The sequence below is a fragment of the Belonocnema kinseyi genome, chromosome 4 (assembly GCF_010883055.1).
Source record: "Belonocnema kinseyi isolate 2016_QV_RU_SX_M_011 chromosome 4, B_treatae_v1, whole genome shotgun sequence".
Taxonomy (NCBI): domain Eukaryota; kingdom Metazoa; phylum Arthropoda; class Insecta; order Hymenoptera; family Cynipidae; genus Belonocnema; species Belonocnema kinseyi.
In genome coordinates, this window is record NC_046660.1 from 42,611,157 (window position 1) to 42,625,311 (window position 14,155).

A 14,155-nucleotide genomic window follows, 5' to 3' on the forward strand; every position below is an offset into this window, starting at 1 on the left:
TTTTTTATTTTTAAAAATTAATTTTAAGAGAATATTTCCAGAGATTTTTGGATATTTCGAAGTAAAATTATGTAGCTTTTTTAAGGATTTAAGATGTACGAATAACCGGAGGTTTTCGATACATATGGAGTTGGAAAATGGGCTATTTATACCGAAATTTCTAATTAAAAAAATATTTGATTAAACAAGATTAAATCGATCAATTTTTAATGTTTCTAGCTTAAAGTTTTTTTTTAATGATATCATTTTAAAAATGTACAAATTTATTTATTCTACAATTTAAAGCATTGAAGTTGGTAGCACTTAATTTTAAATTGTTCGATTGAGAAGTTTCAAAAGCTTTTATTTTAAACGCGCAAATTATTGAGCGTTCGTATAAATAATTTATGAATTAAATTTGATTTAATTTGGATATTTAAAGTTTAAAAATCGAAAGAGTTGCACTTTAACTGCTTTAATTTGCAGTTCAGTGTTTATTACATTTAATAAAAACAAGTCTCCAGTAATTTACAGACGTTTTCCTTTTTCACATAAGTCAGCAATTACACAAATTTTAATTTTGAACATCCGAAACCCAGTATAAGCCTCAACAAAACTTATTATCATATATGCCGAGAAAACCCATTTATTTATTAAATCCTATTATCCCATTTAGTTTATCCTGGAAATAGAATATGAATATTTTCACTTGGATTTTGCCTTTTGCTTACTATTTATAATTATTTGCTAGATCATACAAAATTCTGCTTACTATCTACAAGCTGATAAAAAAGAAACATATTTCATTACACGATGTTTGGAGATATTAAAGATGATGTAGTCATTGCCGAAGAAAATTCAGACTCACTACAAGAATGTTATTTAATACAGAACATCTTATTTTTAGAATCCAGTTAAATGGAATCGAATCCTGTAAGTATAGAATTTAACGAGTTTATCGTAAATAATGTTTTTTTCTTCAGTTTTTGTAGTGAATATCTAAATGTGTAAAAATAGTACTGTCCATACGTAAAATAGAATAACAGACTTTTTCATTTGTGAAAGTGATTAAGATACAAGGAAGGAAAGAAGGAGACTTTTTACAAAAATAAGGGAATTTATTCTTTGGATTAACATTATTTCGGGTACTAATTTGGATTAAATTTAAAAAGCTTCAAATTCTTAAATTTCCAAATAAAATATATTGCATTTTCAACAAGATAGATAAATTTTCTACAAAAAATCAAGATCAATTTTCAATTAAATAGTTAAATTTTCAACTAAAAGGGATCAATTTTCAACGAAATAGATGAAATTTCAACTAAAAAAGGTAAGTTTTTAAACAAAAATGGACTCGTTAAATTTCGTGTTAAAAAATTTTTATTTTCATCCACCAAAATAGATAAATTTTTAATCAAAGCGATGCATTTTCAATTTAAATGATGAATCTTTATCTGGAACAGTTGAATTTTGAACCAAAATGATTGATGCCCAATTAAAATTACGAATCTTAAAATGGAGTAGATAAATTTTAAAAGAAAAAGATTATTCAATCAAATACTAATTTTATCTGGAATAATTACATTTTCAGTAAAAAAATTTATTTTCAACTAAAATAAAAACTTTGTTTCAACAAAATAGTTACATGTTCAATTAAAGAGATGAAGTTTTATTGAAAATGATGAATGTCAGAAAAATTAATTTTTAACAAAAGGGTTTATCTATTGACGAAGTATTTGAAATTTTAGCCCAAAAAGATTAAATCTCAACGAAAAATGCATTAATTGATATTTCAACTAAAACAGACTTTAACTTGAAATCAAAAACAGTTTAATTCAACCAAAAAAGACAAATTTTTAACAAGAGTTCAATTAACATATAAGAAAGATTCTTCAGTAAATAGAGGGAAAATGTCAACGAAACTTTTAAATTTACAAGCAAAATGATGAATTTTGTACCAAGAATATTAATTTTCAACCAAAAAGGGCCGAACAAAGGTCGAATTTTCAAACAAAAACAAGACTTTTCAACCAAGAAGATTCATTTTTGACCAAAAATGATTAAGTTTCTACAAAATATAAGAATTTTCAATGGCAAAAGATACATTATCAACGAAATTTTCTCATCAATATTCTAAAGTGCGGAAGTCGATAAATGTCAGCAAAACTTTTTGCAAGAAATTATTTGATTTTTAAATCATATATTAAGAAGGATAATGAAATTGTTGTGTCTAATAAAGGAAAGTACAGATAAGCGTTCCTGTCTCTGAATTTCTATTTAATAACATGAAAATATGCCGATTTAAAAATTCATTATTAAACCAATTTTTTAATATAAGGCTTTAAATATTTTTGAAATAATAGTTAATAATGAATTGTATAATTTCTAAGTCGAAGCGCTAAAAATTAAAGAATTGTTATTTGATTTGGAGAATCACGAAATTATAGTGATCCTAAATTAAAAACTTAAAAACATGACAATGTAAAAACTTTAAACATTGTATATTTAACATTCAAATTTTGGAAATTGGATAGCTTAAAATTAAGAATAACTGAAATTTTATTCTTTATAATTGAAAGCGTTCAAAATAAATAATTAAAGATTGAAGGCTTTTAAATTTGAATCATTTAAATTAAAAGCAATTAAAATTTTACAATTTAATATTGAAAACTAAATTGAATCTTTCAAATGCCAAGCTTCTGATATTCTAGAATTTTAAATTGTCATGACATAATAAAATTACAAGTTTACATTCAAACTGATTAGAAGATGTCTTCTAAAATGAAAAATGAATTAAATTGTTTAAAATAAAAATTTTTTGAAATATATAGTAATTTTAAATGGGAAACGTTAAAAATAAAGAAATGTATACTCCCAAACGTTGAAACTTATACGAACGAGAACTTCATTTAAAACTGAACAAAATTTGAGTCACCAAAAATTGTGTTTTTGAAACTTTTTTATATCCAAACACTTTAAAATTTTAAACCTATAAGTAAATTAAAATCACTTAAAAATTAATAATTTTCAAATAGCTAATAATACTTTCTAAAATTTAACCGATTCAATTTTAATTGAAAATTAAAACCTTAAAAAGAAAAAAACTAAAAATGTAGTGTTGTTAATAAAAATCCAGAAATCTAAAATTGTAATTACTTACAATTACCGAAAGTGTCCTTTTACTGATGCATCAATTTCAGATAGATTAATTTTCATCGTTTTTTATTTTAAACTCAATTTTTACTTTTTTTTAAATTCAAAATGTTCCTTTATAATTATCATTCATTCTAGAAATTTTCAAATATAAAATATTTTTCAATTTGAAATTACTTATTTCTTTAAACTTTCAACTAAGAATCGGAGAATTTTAAGATCTTAAATATAAAAATAAAAATTAAGGTAAAGAATACAAAACAATATTGTTATGTTATAATTTCATTTTTTGAAAATGAAAATGAAAACTGACTTTCAAGGCCATTGATATAAAATTACGAAATATTTAATAGCTTAATGGTCCTAAAATTGTTGAATATTTGAATTTGAAACAACAATATATTGAAATTAAAAATTCCAAACATCCACAAATCAATCTAAAAATTTATTATCAATACGTATCATCGTCGTATCAAGCGACATTTAAAAGGACTGGATAGGTTTTTTTACTAAAACATTTTAATTTCTTCAAATCAAAAATCATTGTTACTTTCACCATTACAAATTGCAAAATTGTAAATAATGCGAGAAATATTGTAAGCCTTTAAAATTGAATTATTCAAACAATTTAAAAATTATATAATTTATAGTTGGGAACTTTTAAGAGTTACAAAATGCACAAATTATGAAATACGGGAAATCTCCAGGTGTGATATTTTTCTCCCGGCTTTATCCCGGTTCTCCTGGGTGGGTGGCCACCCTGATTAATTTCCCCCCAAAAACAACGAATTTTCAACCAAATATATGAATTTTCAACTAAAAATGATAAATTTTCAACCAAAAATTGGAATAATTAGGTTTGCAACCAAATGAAAACAACAAATTTTCTATAAAATAGAAAAATTTTCAACCAAGAAGATTAATTTTTTAACAAAAAAGACGATTCTTCAACGTAAACAGATAAATTGAGAAAAAAAATAATAGCTGAATTTTCAGTTGTAAAAATTATTGTTCAACTAAAATGATGGAATTAAACCAAATTAATTAATTTATTATTACTTTATTTTTATCATCCGAAAAAGATGAATTCTCAAAGAAAAATGTACTAGTTTATATTTCAATTAAAAATGGTTCAAATTTTAAATAACAAACAGTCGAATGCAACCAAAACAAACAATGTTCAACTGAGACATATTCTTGAGTTAAGAGAAATTTTTTTTAACCAAACTGGAATTTTCAAGAAAAAATATGAATTTTCACCCAAAAAGATGATTTTTCCACCAAAAAGGACCAATTTTCAACTACATACGTGAATTGCAACAAAATACTTGAATGTTCTTATTTGAACTAAAATAAAAAAGATACATTTGTAACATCAAATAAAATATTTAAATTTTGAGTCAACAAAATTAATTAAAAAACAAAACTTAAATTCAGTAGTATAATGCTAATTTTGCGAAAGAAAAATCATTGTTATTTAATTTTATATATATTTTATATTATTTTTATTATTTAATGATTAGAAGGTTTATTCTATATAAAAATTCTCTGACCATTCCAGGTTTTCCAAGTGAGTAGACAACCTGTAAAAAATATGTATATATAAATTGACACTAACCTTTGACCCACTTGACGGTACCATTTTTTGTGCCCACTGGCATCTGTGTCATTTTCTTGCTTTGTTGGAATGGAACACCGGTGATTCTTGTGAGTATTTGAACTTTCCAAATCCATAATCAGCTGCAAAAAAAAAGATAAATTTATTCATTGTACTCGTTTTTATATCAAATATAAATCCAGTCAAAAGCTAGGAGTTTAACTGAAAATAGGATCGTGCTATACTTAAGCATACGCAAATGTAAACTTAAAATTGTGCAATTTTATATTAAAATCTTTTATAAATAAGCAATTTTAAAATAGAAAAACTTAACATTTGAATGTCATGGTAACAAAATTCCAAATTATTTAGTTTTAATTTAAATAATTCAAAATTGTATAATTTAAAAAAGAAAGACTTTTAATTATTGAACGACTAAATAAATTCAGAGCAATAAAAATCGCCGTTTTAGATATAAACATTAGAGACCGTTTCCAATCAAAGACCTCAATAAATAAAAATAATTTAAAATAAATAACATTAAAAATTTTTTTTTTTAATTTTCTACTATATCATAGGAGATTGTACCTTACCGACAGTAGATCAACCCTCCAAACCATGAAGGCAGAAAATCTACACAATATCGATCAAGTTAAGGACATGTGATACTTAGAAAATTGTCGATTTTACCAGTTTTAGGTTCCGACGGCTTTTTTTCTTTAATAATCAATATTTTGTCTTAGAAATTTGGGACATGATAGCGACCATGCTAACGGACGTCCCCACACACTTTTTTTTTGGTTTAATTCAAAAAGTTTTAATTTAGCAAAATCTGATTAATTTGCATAGTGCTTAGGAATTAGTATCGATTTTATCAGTTTTAGGTTCCGACGGCTTTTTTTCTAGAATAATTAATATTTTGGCTTAAAAATTTGGGAAATGATAGCGATTATGCTAACGGACGTCTCCGCACACTTTATTTGTGTTTTTTTTTCAAAAAAATTTTTGATATTGCTAACGTGTGTACATTTGGAGGTTATGTATGTTACAATTCTCCTGTGCGTTACTTCCAAACTACACAATATTTTTGGCCGAAAACTTTGGACTTGCAAATAAACATAGTAACTAATCTCCCGGAACTAACCCTTATGGCAGGCGATCAAAAAAGTTTATTTCATAAATAATTTCCAGATTATCGGAAAGGCAGTGATGAAAAACGACGTAACCTCAAAATAATACATATGCATAAAATTTTTATTTAGCATAATAAATTTTTGTTGTTATTATCCCTCAAAAAAGAGTCCGGGGACGTCCGTTATGATATTTTATAGCATCTACGAATTCAGTTTTTAAAAATTTTCATTTTTATGGAAAAAAAGCCGGGGAAACTGTAAGTATCACATGCACTTAAGGGCATGTGACACAGCTAAATACCTATATTACCGACCTCACTTTATCAGTTCACTGAATGTTTTTTTGAACTTAAGAACTTTTTTTGTAAATAAAATATCGAGCTGAAACTTTAGAAAATGTATTAGAGTACAATAAAGTACGTTTAGGTACTGCATTTTGGTAGGAACTTCACTGAAAATTATTTTATCTTTTTTCTGAACCTCGACATTTTTTGAACATTCGAACTTTTTTTATACATAAAATATCGGTCTCAAACTTTGACAAATGCAAGAGCCAAAAGAAAACTACGTTTAAGTACAAACTTTACTAATAAAGGATGTAAAAAAAAATATATTTCAACTATCAATTCCATCGGCATCAGCCGGTAACGTTGTACATGAAAATACGAACCCTGTCGGCCACTAGACGAGGCTCTAGAGGATTCGTATTTTCGTGTACAACTTTACCGGCTGATGCCGATGGAATTGATAGTTGAAAATTTTTTTTACATCTTTTATTATTAAGCTTTGTACTTAAACGTAGTTTTCTTTCGGCTCTTGCAATTTAAAGAAGGAAATAAAGTTTGTTTGTTAAAAAAAGCTTTATATGGACTCAAGCAAGCTGGATCAAGAATTAAGTAGGCTAGGCTTGAGACCTACAAATGCTGATTCGTGCGTTTATATATCAAGAAGAGGAGCCGACGGAGATGATCGCTGATGTTTTAACCAAAGGGTTATCCGAACGAAATCACCAAAAGTGTCTTAAGAAATTTGGACTAAAACCAGTGTAAAATTTACATAGAGAAATGCCTTGTAACTTGAGAGGAAGTGTTGGGGATTTTGTAAAATGCACCAATTAACAAGCATTTGGTATTATTGGAAAGTTCTGATGTGTGTTTCTTAATTTTTTTAATTTTTGGTCATGTTTTCATTCAGTCCGTTGTTTTCTGTATTTCAAACTTTTTCATAGCCTCATGTCGTTTGATTCTACGTTTTACAATAAAACGAACTTTTTGTGAACCTCACATTGTCTATTATCGTGGACGTTATTCCTAGAATAGATCCTGGCTACAGCAAATTTGTAGTAGTAAGTGTTTCAAGGGCCTCGAAATGAAGGGTTCAATGGGAAAATGGGTAAAAAAAAATAAACTACTTTGATGAAAATACGTTTTTTTTTATTAAAAATTAATTATCTGAAAATTTAACTATTCCATTTTTATTTAAAAATTCGCCTCTTTTAGTTAAAAAATGAACCATTTGGATAAAAATTCGTCTCTTTCGATTGAAAATTTAAATAATTTTGCAAAAATTCATTTTTCTTCTCTTGAAAATTGATCTTCTTAATTGAAAGTTCAACTATGAAACTGAAAATGTCCCTTTTTCCGAAAATTATTCTTCTTGTTTGAAAATTTATTTAATTGGATTAAAAATTCATTTCTTTGGTTAAAAAGTTAACTACTTTGTTACAAATATTTGTTAAACATTATTTTTTTAGTTAAAAACTCGATTTTTTGGTAGAAAATTAATCTTCTTGTTTGAAATTTCATTACTTGTCGTTAAAAATTTAAGTATCTCGTTCATGCCTCCTTTTTTTTGGTTGAAAATTATTTGTTTAAGTGAAAAGTGAACTATTTTATTTTTAGTCTTTTTGTTTAAATTTACCTGTATTTTATTTAATATAAAAAAAATTGGTACGAATTTAAACTATTCAATTTTTCGTTGAAAATAATCTTTTTTAGTTTAAAGTTATACCACTTTGACAAAAAGTATTTTTCTTTTGCTGTAGATTAATTACTTTCGTTGTAAATTCATGTCCAAGGCTGAAAATGCAACCATTTTATTTAAAAAATTCGCTTTGTTTACGAAAATGTTTTCTGATTTAGTTGAAAATTCACTTCTTTTGTTGGAAATTGTATATATTGTTGGAACTTCAATTTTTTTATCTGAAAATTCCACCATTCCATTTTTGCTTGAAAATTAATTTTTGTAGTTAAAGATTTTAACAATTTTGTCGAAAAATGATCCTTCTAGTAGAAACTTAATCTTCTTGTTTGAAAACTTATCATTTTGGTTAAAATTTTAACTATTTCATTTTTTACTTATAATCGAACTGTCATTTTTGGTACGAAATTCATCTTTATTAGATGACAATTCTAATATTTGGTAAAAACACTAAAGAATATTGTCAAAACACGTACTTTGAACTTTTCTCATGAGACAATAATGTTAAATATTTTCTCTTTAATTAAACTGAATGAATTACTCTTTTACTTTATTTTACAAATGAACTTTAAACTTTTATTAATAATTTGTACTTGGTAGGAAATGGAACCTACTTTGTTAAATATTCATTTATTTGGTTGAGGATTCATCATTTTAGTTGACAAACCTTTCTTTTTGTTGAAAAGTTAATAATTTTTTTAAAAATTATGTTTTCCAGTTAACAATTGATTTTTTTAACTAAAAATTTAACTCTTTACATGTTTGGATCAAAATTTATCTTCTCAGGTTAAAAATTCAAATATTTGGTTTAAAATTCCTGTATTCCATTAAAAATTCGAATTTTTGTTTCATCATTTTAGTTGACAAACCTGTTTTTTTTTAAAATTTAATAATTTGGTTGAAAATCATGTTTTCTAGTTGACAATTAATTGTTTTAACTGAAAATTTAACTCCTACATGTTTGGATCAAAATGTATCTTCTTAAGTTGAAAATTCCTGTATTTAATTGAAAATTCGCATTTTTGTTAGTATAATTAAGCTTCTTGGTTGAAAATTTACTTTCACTATTTGTTTAAAATCCGCCTTTTTTGTTAGAGAAAGTACTCTCAATTGAAACTTCATCCTTTTGTTAAAAATCTCATTTCTGTGGCTGAAAATGTAATCTTTTTTTTTGAAAATTTGTTTCTTTTTTGGTTGCAAATTTATTTTACTAACTGAAAATTTGAGCATTTAATTTTTTCTAGGAAATTTATCTATTTAGTTGAAAATTCACTTTCACAATTCTATTTTATGTGGAAGACTGACCTTTTTTTGATAGAATTGTAATCTTTTTCGTTAACAAAATTTTTATTTTACAGAAAATTTAAATGTTCTTTTTTTGGTTAAAAATTCATTTCCTTGGCAGAAAAAAACATATTTAGTTATAAATTCGTTTTTTTTTTTTAGAAAATTCATCGTTTGGGTTGAAAATTCAACTATTTGAACAAAAGTTGTTTTTTAATTGTTGAAAATTCATCACTGTGATTAAAAATTAATTAATTTGGCTGAAAATTCGTTTCCTTTTAGTAGAAAATGAACTTTTTTTAACTGAAGCTGTAATTATTACAGTTTTACTTGAAAATTTATAGTTTTAGTTGAAAATTTATGTTTTATACAAACTGTATATTTTCTTGTGGAGAATTCATCTTTTGGGTTTAAAATTGAATTATTTAGTTGAGAATTCATACTTTTGGTTGAAGATTCATCATTTTAGTTAAAAATTCATTCCTTATGTTTAAAATATATCTTTTCGATTTGAAGCCGTACATTTTCCCGCGAAATTTAAATAATGTAATAATTATTATTAAAGATAGCAAATAAGATTTTTTAAATTTTTCATTAAATTCTCAAAGCACATAAAGGTCGAGCATATTCTCATGCTCGTGAGACTGTCTCCGTACACTTAAACTCCTTAGAACACTCGTTGAAACATGCAAGAATGACAATTTTAATTCCGATTTAAAGCCACATAAAGAAAACTTTCAAGCTTGTAAGTATTACAAAATTTAATGTCTTTTTAAACCTTTAAGTTTCCAATTTCTAAACTGATAAAATTTGAATAATAAGATGAGAAAAAACATCACACTTCGTATGAAACCAGACTTTTAGGGTATAATAATATTATATTTATTAATTACATTTATTAATATTAAATTTAATTATGTTTAAAATTACAACAGGAACGTTAATTAGGACGTTAAATAGGGTTTTTAATTTGATTTTAATCTAATTTAAATTTTTCATATTTTAAAAATCCAATTCTTTGTAAAGAATTCAACAATTTTTTTTGTTTTTTGAATGAAAAGTCTTTCTTGGTTGAAAATTCCACACTTTTCTAGAAATTTTATCTTGTTGAGTAAAAATGTCATTTTTTTGTTAAAAATTCAACTATTTCGTTGAAAATTAATCTGTTTTGAATAATGATTCAACTATTTTATTGAAAATTCGTATTTTTCGTTAAATTAACCAGTTCTGATTAACAATTAAAATATTTTTCTATTCAAATATCTACTATCACATTTTTTGTTGAGAATTCTTTTTTTTTTAATTCAACCACTTAGCAGTATTAAGAATTAAATTGGAATTTCTTTGCTAAAAATTAATTTTTTGGATAAGGATACAAAATTATAGTTGAGCATTCATCCCTTTTATTGAAAATTGAACTACTTTATTGAAAATGTATATTTTTAAATTAAAAATTCAACTATTTAATTGAAAATTCATCGTCTTTGATTAAAAGTGCAACGGTTTAGATGTAAATTAATTTATTTTTGTTGAAGATTCAAATACTCTGTTGAAAATTAACCTTTTTCATTCAATTCAACTATGATTTATTCAAAATTAAAATTATTTTTGATGAAAAATTTGTTAATAATTCAACTACGAAAATTCAATCACGAGAAACAATGAATAAGCAAAAACTATTCTCCTAAACCACACCTACACATTTTTTATTAATAATTTTTTTAAGGGACGCGTAGCTTCTGTTTTAATCGTAAAAAATAACATAAAGAATTTTAATGTTTGAAAAAAACAAAGTATGGAGAAAATTATTAAGAAACATTTTTTATGAATATTTTTTTGATGGGATGCGAATTTATTGTTTAAACAGTAAAGAATTCTTTACAGTTTAAACAAAAAATACGAAAACACAATCTAAGTTTTCGGAAAAAAGTTAAGGAAGTGAAACAAAATATTAATTGACAAAATGTTCGTCAACGCCGCAGGAGCTTTAACAAAAGAGAATTCACAACTACCAAATTACAGATGTCGATGCTTGATCTTTAACTTTATAAGGTGTGTGCACAAATGTAAAGCACAAGCTCGATATTCAACAGACGTGCGCCCTAGATGCGCTCGAACTTGCGAATGAAGCTTTCTTCTTGATTGATAGTTCATCTATTTAAAACAGGATTTAACTTGAATTTCAAGGAATCCTTGAACTATTTGTGTAGAATTTCTTTAATCAATCTTTGTTTTTGAAATCTTTTGAGTTACTTTGAAATCATTGCAGTTCTTAAAAATCTTCTCGGATTTGTTGAACACTTTTGAAAGTTTAAAATTTTTGAAATCTTTTGTATCGTTTAAAAGCATTCTTCTATTCTTTTGAATTTTTTATGAAAAATTTTCAAAGTTTTAAAATCTTTGGAAATGTTCGAAATCTTTGTGATTTATTTAAAATCTTTTCAAATTTTTAAAATCTTTGCAATCTTCAAATTTTCGAAATCTTTGGGAAATTTTTGTAAACATTTGTGGATTTTTTCTTAAATTTTGGTTACATAAAATCTTTCTAATTCGTTAAAATCATTGAATTATTCGAAATCTTAGTGAAATATTTAAAATCATTGCAAACCTGAAATGTTCCAAATCTTTGGGACATTTTTTTTAAAAATCTTTATGAATTTTTTCTTAAATCTTTGTTTGTGAAATATTTTTTATTCGTTGCAATCATTGAATTATTCGAAATCGTAGTAAAGTCTTTTCAAATCTTTGAAATCCTTGAAATTCTTTTTTGAAATATTTGTGAATTTTTTGTTTAAATCTCTGTTTGTGAAATATTTTTTATCCGTTGAAATCACTGAATTACTCGAAAGCTTAGTAGTCTTTTCAAATCCTTATCATCTTCAAAATCTTTTGTAAATTTTTTCTTAAATCTTTTATTTGTGAAATCTTTTTTATTCATTGAAATAATTAAATTAGTTGAAATCTAAGTAAAATATTTTCAAATTTTTGAAATCCTTGCAATATTAAAATGTTCGAAATCTTTGGAAAATTTTTGTGAAATCTTTAAAACTTTTAAAAGCTTTGGGTAATTGTTGTAAAATATTTGAAATATGGTATACAAGCCCTTTTTAAATCTTTGAAATCCGTGAAATATTTTTATAATGTTCAAAATCCTTTTAAATATTTTTAAATCCTTGAAATATTTTGAAACCTTGAGTAATGTTTTGTAAAATGGCGTACAGTCAAAAATCGAGTGTTTAACCCCTCGTGAAATCATTTTTATGACCATAGCTCATTCTAATTCTGAAACTGAATTAAAATTGAAATTTTCCTTTATTAATTTTTATAATTTTTAAGTTGAATATCACAAAAAACGTATATGTTTATATTATATTAGACTCTATTCATTGCAATCTATAAAATAATTGGAAGTCTACAAAAAATGTCTAGAAATCTCTTTATGTATTCATTAGTGTGTAAAAGACCAATTATATCTTGATAAATAAAAAACTTTTCAGTTGCAAGATTTCTTCTAAGCCAGATATTCCTTTCATAATTGACTAAAAGATTTAAATTACTTTTCGCATTTCAATCAAATAAATGTTTTAAAATCAAACAGATTTATTTCAAGCTTCTCGTGAAAATTCAAGGAGAAATCCAGCTTTCAAAGTTCAAAAAACAAAACAAGGAGAATTCCAGGTTTTCAAGGTTGCTGGCCGACCTGGTAATCTTTCTAGACTAAAAATAAAAATTTTGTTGTTGAAAATTCAATTGTCTTCGAAAAAATACATCTTTTTGGCTTGCAAATTTAACTATTCGGTTGAAAGATAAACTATTTTGTTGAAAATTCGTCTCTTTTGCTTAAAAATTCAACTTATTAGTGGTAAATGCAACTTTACGGTTAAAAATTAGGCATTGTCTATGGCGGAATTTTCCGTATCGTCAGCCCTGAACAAACTGGAAAAGGAGTTAGCGTTACGGAAAATTCTGTAACCATAGACAGTGGAAGGGGCACTACGGAAAATTCCATAGGCAGTGTAAAAATATTTTTTTTTTGAAATCTCGTGTTCTTGGGTTGAAAATTAAACTATTTTTTTGAAAATCACCCTATTTTCAGTTTTGGGAAATTTTTGAATTACGTTACTTTTCGGGATTTAAGGTGGGGGGGGGGGGGGGGGGGGGGGGGGGGGGGGCAGAAATACGCCGGAGGTCGTTTAACCGGTAATAAAGAAGATCTTATCACCAATAAGATAATGCATTTTGCCTCATCTTTTAGGTCTTAGGATCAACGCTCGGTAGAAAAGAAAAGATAAAGCTGCACCTTTCTCTTCATAATATGCCGGATCGGTACTTACAGTTTAGAAAAGAGTAGTTTATGGATTTAGGAAATATGGTATCCTTTCTCCGATTTTCTGGGACTTGCAGTGGCTTGAGAAGTGTAGATTAGTGGCTTTCATCCATCCAAAGATCGAGGAATTTCTGACAAATTGTAACTATTTTTGATCTCACCCCTGATAAAAAAAACCGGGATGCTTGCAAAACGAGTGAGAAAATATGGACTGCCGACTCAACGGCGTAATCAGCGCATACTGAGGTGAATTCACTGAACTACTGGTATTTATATAGACGCCATATCGATTTTGTGAAGAAGCGCCGATTATAAAATTTTTGGAGGCAAATTTCAGTTTTTCAAATGAAAAGATATTTCTCTAGTTGTTGGCTTTTAGGAATTAAAGAGAGTTAATATTAAGAAAATAAAACTACTGTATGTTGAAAGTTAATTCTTGCAGATTTAAAAGTCTACTATTAAAATTTCCATTAAGAATTCATCTTTTTTATTAAAAAATTTTGTTATTTCGTTCAAAACTGTATTGTTTTGTTAAAAATTCAACAATTTTGCTTAAAAGTCTTGCATTTTGGTTCGAAATCAACAGTTTTGTGGCAAATCCTTTCTTTTTGGCTTGATATTTACACAATTCAATTGAAATTTTGTTTCTTGCTTGACTAACTATTTTTAAAAATTGAAAATTCAACTATTTTGTTCATATTG

The 14,155-nt window shown here is 25.8% G+C and overlaps 1 protein-coding gene across 4 annotated transcripts in view; it reads right to left on the reverse strand.

The window, feature by feature from the left end:
• Positions 1 to 14,155, reverse strand: part of LOC117170500 (cytosolic purine 5'-nucleotidase) — an 83,237-nt gene that overhangs the window by 55,696 nt on the left and 13,386 nt on the right. For 2 of the 4 annotated variants that reach the window (XM_033357234.1, XM_033357231.1), the window contains exons 1-2: positions 13,461 to 13,679; positions 4,751 to 4,872 (exon numbers count right to left, since the gene is read on the reverse strand). In XM_033357234.1, coding sequence (XP_033213125.1) covers positions 4,751 to 4,866 — 116 coding nt within the window. In that variant the 5' untranslated portion in view covers positions 4,867 to 4,872; positions 13,461 to 13,679. Of the gene's footprint in view, positions 1 to 4,750; positions 4,873 to 13,460; positions 13,680 to 14,155 lie in introns of those variants that run through there. The other 2 variants (XM_033357230.1, XM_033357232.1) reach the window with 1 other exon arrangement.